This window comes from Limulus polyphemus, unplaced genomic scaffold (assembly GCF_000517525.1).
Source record: "Limulus polyphemus unplaced genomic scaffold, Limulus_polyphemus-2.1.2 Scaffold415, whole genome shotgun sequence".
NCBI lineage: Eukaryota > Metazoa > Arthropoda > Merostomata > Xiphosura > Limulidae > Limulus > Limulus polyphemus.
In genome coordinates, this window is record NW_013666025.1 from 438,271 (window position 1) to 448,513 (window position 10,243).

Consider the following 10,243-nt stretch of genomic DNA (forward strand, 5'->3'; position numbering starts at 1 on the left):
AGCTCCTGTGGTATATGAGTTAAGTGTCATGGTAACCATCACGCCTAATGTTCGTAGTGTCTAGTTGTTGGTGTACATACACGCCGCGCCCCCTATAATATGCTTTTGTTTATATGATCTGTTAATACACCAATCACTCGCGGTAAGGTTATGTACCTGTGGGGTTTCTGTATTGTGTACCAATATCTATGGTGTCTCTGTAAGCTCCTGTGGTATATGAGTTAAGTGTCATGGTAACCATCACGCCTAATGTCCGTAGTGTCTAGTTGCTGGTGTACATACACCACGCGTCCCCTATAATATGCTTTTGCTCTTATGATTTGTTAATACACCAAGTACCCGCGGTAAGGTTATGGCGATCGGATATCAATCGTTATGATAATCATGAACACACACACACACACACACAACTAAATTAAACCATCCCAGCTTTATACTGCTGAGATGGTTTAATTTATGTACCAGTACCTGTGGGGATTCTGTATTATGTCCCAATATCTGTGGGGTTTCTGTAAACTCCTGTGGTATATGAGTTGAATGTCTTGGTAACCTTTTTTCTATTCGTATTGTGAATTGTATTAGATGATTTTGTCTGCTCGAGTGATTCATGAGCTCTTGAATCTTGCCTGTAGTGTGTCGTCATATTATGAATGTATTGTGAACATACTTGAGTCACATCCCGGGACGTAAAGCGGCTGATTTGAGGGCGTTATCTTCGAAATGTTTAATGTAGAGGTTACTAAGAACTGGGGATAGTGGTGGGCTCACTTCTAGACCTTCTTCTGATTTGTAATATTTATTTTGATTTGGGTTGATTGTTGTTAAGCACAAAGCTACACAATGGGCTTACTGTGCTCTGCCCACCATGAGTGTCGAAACCCGATTTTTATTGCAAGTCTAAGGACTTGCCGCTGAGCCACCGGGGTGGGGGCTACTTATTTTCATGTTGATCGTTATTTGTGTTGATACAAAACGATGTATTTTCTGTTACCGTGGAGATTGTCAACTTGGTATAGGTCTGTGATTTTCAAGCTGTTGATTGAGAATATTTCGTGCTTCAAAGGTTAGGTTAGTAGGTTGCATATATCAAAGTTGATCTTGTGTCTTGCGGGTTTATTGTTGTTCTGTTATATTCTCCATAAATTGGATAAATGTTTTAATATCTGAGAGCGTTTAAGCCTAAGGCTAATTTAATGAATCCCTGCAGTTACTTATGGGAAGACTAAGGTAGTCTTGCTTGTGAATTTTATGTAGGCCACAGACGCTTGGAGATAGTACTTTATAGTCGCTCAGTTGCTTTTGTTCCAAGTTATTTCTGATTGAGGAGTTGGTTAATTGAATCCCCTGTGTTAACTGTTGGGTTAATCCTGACTAGAATTTGATGGAGTATTCCCCATTGACAGTAACTAGAGTGGAAGAATCGTTATGGCGTTGTCTTCCATCAAGTTTCTGAAAGTAGTTTTTTGTCATATTCGTGTTACATGGAGCTTACATTTCAGGGATTTCTGGTAGTTTTTTGTTATATTGATGTTACAAGGAGCTTACATTTCAGGGATTTCTGGTAGTTTTTGTTATATTGATGTTACAAGGAGCTTACATTTCAGGGATTTCTGGTAGTTTTTTGTTATATTCGTGTTACATGGAGTTTACATTTCAGGGATTTCTGCTAGTTTTTTGTTATATTGGTGTTACAAGGAGCTTACATGTCAGGGATTTCTGGTAGTTTTTGTTATATTGGTGTTACATGGAGCTTACATTTCAGGGATTTCTGGTAGTTTTTTGTCATATTCGTGTTACATGGAGCTTACATTTCAGGGATTTCTGGTAGTTTTTTGTTATATTGATGTTACAAGGAGCTTACATTTCAGGGATTTCTGGAAAGCCGATTTTATTTTGTTTCAGAAATATTCTTGTTCTTCTTCTGGTGGGCTGTAATTTGTATCTTCTGTAATAGTAGCTAAATGTAAGATGGTATTGTATTACGTATTAGGGCGATCTTTAGTTTTAATTAGTACCCTTTCATCAGGTTCTGGTAGCGGTCATTTACTAATGTTTATTGCTGTATATTTAAGCGCATCTGTAGTTTTTAGGAGATTTCTTTTCTTGAGAACAACTGAGTGAATTTAGTTTCTTTAAGTGAATTTCTTTGGTATGTGAGTGTGTGTGACTTTTGGTATGAAGTTTAGATAATTGTGTATATCTTGATAGAGTCCATTGTTTGTTGTATTATTTATCTTCTGATATAGACCGTTATTGGTATTCTCTACAATGTGCTTATTCATATCGTGATATTTGATCTTATCTGATGACTGTTTAAACAGACACAGCTACAAGGATGTTATTTGTTTATGTCACAAAAATAGATTTTTTACAAAAAAAAGGTTTTTATAGTCTAAGTTTTTTTTTTTTAGAAATGGAAGAATGATAAAATCTGGGAATAGGCAATTTTATACAAACAGTACATTGTACTATCGTTAATTGTTTTGGTAGTGAACGCAGGCTAAATTCCAGCATTACGCGCATTTTTCCTGAGGGCTAAAACGGACTACAGGATTTAAGGACTGTTTGAAATTAAAGGTCTTGCCAGTTTTGGTTCCGAGAAAACTAATGAAGCTAAAACAAGCATGTAGTTTAGGCACCTACTCAGAAGACAGGCAGACTTAAGTTCACTGTATACTCTCTGGAATGTCATAAACATCACGGATTTCAGACTGTACACTCAACTTGAGAAAATACGTTCTAAACGACTTTTCTAAGTTCCAGTTACTTTGAGTTCTGATGTTGCATCAAATTGTGAATGTTTGGTGGTAAATAAGCGCCATTACTCAGAATCCCGTAAAGTTTTAAGGCACGATACAGTAGTGCTTGTTTGTAGTACATATAACTTTACATTATGTGTACTAGCAGAAACGCCGCCCTACGTATTTTTCTGGGAAGTACTGCTCGGGAAAAGTGTTTGGAATGTGCTGGTATAAACTGTAATGTTTTTATATATTAAAAGTGGTACCCTTGATTGAAAAAATAACAGTTTATTTTAATAACTCAATTGTTAGTACTATATTTATAAATTACATCAATAAAGATATAATTAAACTTTCACATACAGTCCTAGTGGAAGTAGTGTTCTTTTTGTTGGAGAGAAGTTGTATTTAAAATTGTGTTCTGTGATAAAAAATGATTGTTGCACGTACCACAGTTATTTTTCTAATTGTCTGAATCTCGAATACCCAAACTGTGAATTTTTTATGGATGTTTGTTTATGGTGCTATTCAATAAATGGTGTCACATTGTATTTATTTCGGGAATATACATTGTGACTGATTTATTATTCTATATTTATTTGAATATCGATGTTTGTTTAAATTAAATTTATATTTAGAAATGTACGTAAATTATACTGTTAAATATGTATTGCAAAACTCCCGCCTATTCTCTAAAGTTGTAGAAGATACTGGAGTGTAAGAATCAATAATATATGTGTGTACGTAAACGCTAATGTAGCTTTGTATTGTTACGGAATCTGAATTTTCGAGAAACTCTCTACACGCCTATAAATATAACCAACGCGACGCGCCAAAAAACAGTATCTATTATTGGTTGCTATAGTTGGTGTGCTATAAACTTCGAAAGCTATAACTGTGATTGTTATAGCGCTAATTAATCGGGAAATTTAAGACATTTGACCAGGAACGTTTATAAATTTCGAACATTACAAACCATTTAACTTCAGTGGATTCACATCGGACATTAGTACTTTCACGAAAACATTACCTAACGTCGCCGGTGGAAACTCGACCTGTAATCAGCGTCTGATCAGCGAGAACTACAGGGCTAGCTAGCTCCCTGTTAAGTGAATTATACCTACGCCAACTCGAAATTAACTCGCTTATCGTCAACCCTCGATAAGATATCTAGGAAGTTCTAGACTAGAAAGAAGACTTTATATTGATTGTAAGTTTGTGAAACTTTTTTATGTAAATCATAGTTCGTAATAACTACTTTTAATAACTGTTATTGTAAATTGTATTGTTGTTTGTAATTTAAAACATATTTGTATTAAAAAAGAAAACTATGTGTATCAATCTTGTTGGCAAATATCATAAATTGGAGATATATCGGCAAATACTTAACTACTAACTCTAAATTACAATTTAAATCGGTTTTAGGCTATTTGAAATTGTAATACGTAACAACATAAATACATATAAACACGCTACGTCCATTATAGTAAGATATATATATATATATACCCATAGACACTACAATTTATCATGATTACGTCGTTGAGAACATTGTTCGTTATTTTTTTTTTGTTGAATCTGATGTATGATCCCAGTATCTTTGAATTTTCAGAATATTTGTTGGTTGAATTTGATCTATGATATCAGTATCTGGGGAATTTTCAGAATGTATAACTCACATCGAGGTATTTCTTCTATAAGAGTCACTTAACAGAGATTACACTGTGTTCTACTGAAACAGTCGCACTTATATGTAATCTCATCTGACTTTTCACTGCATTTCACACTCACCTTTCAGAGATGGTCAAGATTTCGTTGACTCATTGCACACGTTATAATATTGATTCCTCACTGATCATACCGAACCTTTATGCCTTGTTCACTAGTTATTTCATTTGCGTTGATTTTGCACGAGGTGTCTTCACCTCAATAGTTGGTGAATGTGATATTGACGGTCATTAAATTTTTATCTGCAGAATATGCGAGTATCTCACAACCAAAACCATGATACACAAAGAAAGCACATTTCTAAACCTCTCTAGAACTGTAAGTAATTTGGAAAAAGTTTAAAGTGCGAATTATATATCATTAAAGAAAGGTAAATCCAGGACTTTATTTATAACCAAAAAAGAAGACTAATTAATAATGGAAAATATTGCTTTCTGGCGTTATTCATATAATACCTTTAGGTTATGACTGATATGTTGCCACAGCTGGCTTCCATTTTATCGTCTCAACTTACATATCCTGTTGAAATCGACAAGGTTCATCTGCTCTTTAATTTAAAACAGATTTAACGGATATTTTGCAGTCTGTCATAAAATGAAGTTACGATTTTTCTTCTTGTTTTATGAAAGTAATTATGGTTCCTATTTCTGTTTTCAGTTTCGTGATAAGATCAATAAACTTTACGTTGCTGGGTACTCTATATCCGTCATAGCTCTCAGCATGTCTCTGGCTATATTCTTCTATTTTAGGTGAGTACGATTTGTTTCTGGAAGTCGTGATTTTATTTTAGTATCAACGTTGCGTTTCCTATGGTTACAAATAAGAATCAGTTTCCACTATTCTCTGTTACATGGTTACATTGAAGGAATCGGGTAAACGATGTCGTTTGTTTGTATTTATGTTATTATAGTTTCCAAGAAACACAAGGCAGTAATTGGTATGTTTTTCAAAGCTACTATATTTTACATACAATTTCTATTATTTCCCGCTGTTTCTGTGTGGCGCTGTAAACTCAAATCTTTATTATCGAAGAATCAACAGAAAGCTGGAAGATTGGCATCTTCTTAAGCACTGATTTGATTTTCTTTATTTCAGGGTTATATTTTACTTTATATTACTGTAACATATAATCTTATTTCTATAAAAGTTAAACAGTCACAAATTGATTTTCTTATTCTTAAACAATATTGAAAAAAGTATGGCATGTTATTAATACATTCTGTGCCACAAAAGAATAGGAAACACGTTTCCATAGCTACGATCTTCTAACAATACTCATTGTTTTCAAAGTTATGCTTTTGTACCTTTAATTAAATATAACCCAATGTCTGTGAGAAAAGAAGCTCATTAAACACGTGTAGAGGCATCGAGGGGAAATTTCCAGCTTAGGTCATATTGGTATTTCCGTTAATTTTTCCGTGCGTAAAGAGTAACTTAGGAAATATTATGCCACCGATAACAAATATTGATAAATTATTTAGTACAGAACTAATGACTTACTTAGCTGTTTCGTATATATATATGTGTGTGTGTGTGAGAGAGAGAGAGGGTGTGTGTATGTGTGCTTGTATGTGTATATGTTTATTTCTAGTATAATTAATATTTTATATAAACGCCTTTTGTTTTTGTACCCTTTTTGAAGACATTTTATAACAGCGTTTATTTCTTTGTTTGTTTCCTCTTAGGTCACTCAAGTGCACGCGAATCGCCATTCACAAGAACCTGTTCATATCCTTCATTATAAATAACATTCTGTGGATTGTCTGGTATACAGAAGTCATCAGGTATCCCGAAGTACTCTTTAGTAACAAGGTAAGGGGAACTAGATGTAATTCAAATACCGTACTCCGGAACCGTATTGTACGAAACATCTATTTGGATGATACGATGTTTTGAAATCGTTAAGCGGAAACAATGAGAGAAGTACTTGTAACTAATATTAGCAATTATGTATGTATACAATCTTGTAATATATATATAGCAGTTTGAAGCTCACTACACCGTTAAACCTAATCTCCTATTCTGGATAAACCGGATGGAGTACAGCAGTTCGCGTGCCGGAATGTAGTTCCAAGGGTCTATGGTTCGTGTCCTTTTACCGTATAAACGCGATTCGCACTTTGGGGCCCTGAATTCGCTGGAGGAGTAAGGGTCATGTCCCACTATTTCGGTCAGACAAGAGTAGCCCAAGAGTTGGCAGTGGGTACTGTTGACCATCAGTTCAAAGTTATGGACGGCTACATGCAGGTAACATTTGTGTATATTTTCACGAAATTTATAAAAAAAAAAGAAAAAATCAAGGGCATCTGTTGAAAGATCTACTTACTCGGTAGCTGCGCTTCAAGTCACGTGGATATATGACCTACTTCGATATATATACCTCTTATTATAAGTAACTTGCTACTTATTGTATTATGACGTTTGTTTTAATTTCATGGATATTTGTAGTTCAACGAATAAAAGCAATAAAACATAACTTTTTTTTTTCACTGGGTGTCTTTCTATCTCAACATCGAATTCAGCCGGCCTGTCAAGTCCTGCACGTGCTGGTCCATTACTTCTTACTCAGCAATTACATGTGGATGTTTTGTGAGGGACTATATCTGCACACGTTACTGGTTATCGCATTTGTGTCTGAGGAAAAGATAATGAAGTGGTTTTACATTCTTGGTTGGGGTAAGTTTGAGTTTTAGAATATTTTCTCTTTGTCTATTATTTATGGCAGAGCGTGACCTAGTGGTTAGCGAGCTGGATTGTAAACTCGAGAGTCCACGGTTCGTATCCCGTTTCCGCACTTTCTATTAATGTAGCACAAGAATTGGCGGTGGGTACTGTTGAAAATTAGACATATCTAGTGAGAAATGTTTGTAACAAACAAACGATTTTAAAGTTAGAAAAGATTAAATTCATGGCTCGCCCCTGAAGAAATTTTAATTAGACAGATTTACTCTGAAACTAAATTATTTAATGAAAGTTTAAAGTATTCAGATCTTAGATCAGACTTTTATTTACATGAGTTTCTTTGAAAAACTTTTGTATAACTTTTATCCTCCAAAGTTCTGAACAAGTACTGTAAAAATACAAGAAACAAATTAGGCAACAGCAAGTAAAAACAGATTTTCTAACAACTCAAACGGTCTTAACTACAAATTATTTAACTAGTCTTTCAGTTCTTTATATGTAATACAATTATATGGATTTCAAAATTACATATAACTCCAATATAAAACAGGCTTAGAGAAAGCAAGATTAATATTTTTAAGCAATATTTTGATAAAATTGTAAAGACCAGATTTTAAATCATCATTTTCTTAAAGTTAATATTAAAATCTGTGACAGCACAATTGTTAAAGTCTGTGACAGCACAGTTATTGCCTTTCAGTTCTTTGTCTTTTGGTGTGTTTTTTTTGGGGGGGGTTCAAGAATGCCATTGATTATTAATAAGGAACTCTCAAACAGTGTTTATGATTTTAGTGTTCAAATTTTACACGAAACTAATTATCCACATGTGCCAGAGCTAACATTTGAACAACATGTAATAGAATATATTAAGAAAACATGGTTGAGGTAGCAATCTCAAACAAACAGGAGCAACATATATGGACAACTTGTTCTTTTTTATCCGTTATGCATCTTTATCAAGAGACTGTTAGCTACTGTGATATATCTGCTACTATCTTCTCAACGTTTCGGCTATGCACATCTTTTACCGAGAGATTACACACTGTTAATACTATAGCTATCGTGTAAACTTTCTACACATAATCAAAATGAAGTAATAAATGTATGTATATAGAAGGCCAATATTTAATAAACTGATGAATTATTGGTTGTCCTTTAGGATCTCCAATGCTGGTGATTGTTGCATATGCCAGTCTCAGAAGCTCCTTCCCTGAAGAAACTGTCTTGTAAGTTGGTTTCGTAACGGACAAATAACTACTATGTACAATATTTATTCAAAAAGTATGTAGTGCGTTCTTTAAAACCTCTTGTGAAATTTAATATAGAATATTTCCCTTCTCGCTCTCACAGCTGCTGGATTGAGGAGAGCCGGTTCACGTGGGTTATTTCTGGACCCGTGTGTATATTTATGTTGGTAAGTTGAATGCTTTTTTTTTTTCTTTTTCACATTTAATTCACAAATGATTTCGTTATCAATTTTCTGTTACTGTTTCCTCCAGATGAAAGTTGTGATATCATTGGTTTGATATGACGATACGAGCGGAGGTATCACCCTATGTATTTCTACTAATGTAAATAAAATAACGACCTATATATATGCAGAATATATCTTTATTTGCTTAATATTTCGCTATTAAAGCTTCGCCAGGGGATATCGATATCCTACAAGTTCGCTAATCCAGTTTGAAAGTCTCGTAATAAATTCCAGTTTGAACTAAACAAAGTTGGAAATTATAATTACTACACTGAGTACTTCGGGGAACTGAATTAGTCTTCATCTGATGATCAAGATATCTAGCAAGATATGTTTTATATTATCGATATCGTAGTCAATGTAAATAATTTGTTATACGAGAAGATTATGTAATAGAAAATTGGTTCTAATTATTTATCAAAATATTCTGCTTTTTGTCCAATAAAATCTTGTTCCAGTAAATTAAAAATTTTTTTTAATGAGTTATGCTGTATAAAGCTGGTCCTAAATGTACATTAGATTCCGCGCAACAGAAGACTGATTTAAAGTGTATTTTAACCATTCCTGTACATTACATCATACACAAATATTAACATTTTCGACAAATTATATGAGGGGAAGCTGTTTCGAAGTGTTTGGCTACACTTGGTAGAAAGATTATTCTAATCTTAACATCGTATGCTAAGTATACCTTATGAAGCTAGTTCTGTATGGAATCGTGTTACATTTGGAATGAGCATATTCCATTGAAAATTAATTTCAAGCGTATGTTAGCAGCTTCTTCGCTAGTCCTAGATGTGTGTTATAATTATTTACTCTGCAGATCAATGGTAGTTAATTCTAAGCATGTGCAAACATCTGCTACACTGTATACCAGATAGGGATGTCACTTGCGAAATGTAGCACAGAAGACTGTCTTTAAATGTCACTCGCGTTCGTAGGTAAGTGTAAACTTCTCTCTTTTTCTAGAACAGGAACTAAAAGTGATTCGTTCTTGAAGGCGTATATTTTTGTAAATGAAAATTTCATACTTATAACAAAAATGAATTTATTACCCCTTTATCTGTTTCTCTTTTACAGCTCAACTTTGTCTTTCTTATCAACATAGTCCGGGTATTAGTGACTAAACTAAGAGCAGATAATTCTCCTGATAATCACCAGACAAGGTAAGATCCATTACACTCTGCTTTTGAATTCTCCTGATAATCACCAGATAAGGTAAGATCCATTACACACTGCTTTTGAATTCTCCTGATAATCACCGGACAAGGTAAGATCCATTACACCCTACTTTTGAATTCTCCTGATAATCACCGGACAAGGTAAGATCCATTACACACTACTTTTGAATTCTCCTGATAATCACCGGTCAAGGTAAGATCCATTACACCCTACTTTTGAATTCTCCTGATAATCACCGGACAAGGTAAGATCCATTACACTCTGCTTTTGAATTCTCCTGATAATCACCAGACAAGGTAAGATCCATTACACACTGCTTTTGAATTCTCCCGATAATCACCAGACAAGGTAAGATCCATTACACTCTGCTTTTGAATTCTCCTGATAATCACCAGATAAGGTAAGATCCATTACACACTGCTTTTGAATTCTCCTG

The 10,243-nt window shown here is 34.2% G+C and overlaps 1 protein-coding gene across 1 annotated transcript in view; it reads left to right on the plus strand.

Moving 5' to 3' along the window:
* LOC106458088 (calcitonin gene-related peptide type 1 receptor-like) overlaps nt 1-10,243 on the plus strand; it is a 64,863-nt gene that overhangs the window by 40,186 nt on the left and 14,434 nt on the right. Inside the window, exons 7-12 of the mRNA XM_022384220.1 lie at nt 5,127-5,218; nt 6,155-6,281; nt 6,992-7,145; nt 8,311-8,377; nt 8,502-8,565; nt 9,706-9,791. Of these exons, the coding sequence (XP_022239928.1) occupies nt 5,127-5,218; nt 6,155-6,281; nt 6,992-7,145; nt 8,311-8,377; nt 8,502-8,565; nt 9,706-9,791 (590 nt within the window). The remainder of the gene's footprint in view (nt 1-5,126; nt 5,219-6,154; nt 6,282-6,991; nt 7,146-8,310; nt 8,378-8,501; nt 8,566-9,705; nt 9,792-10,243) is intronic.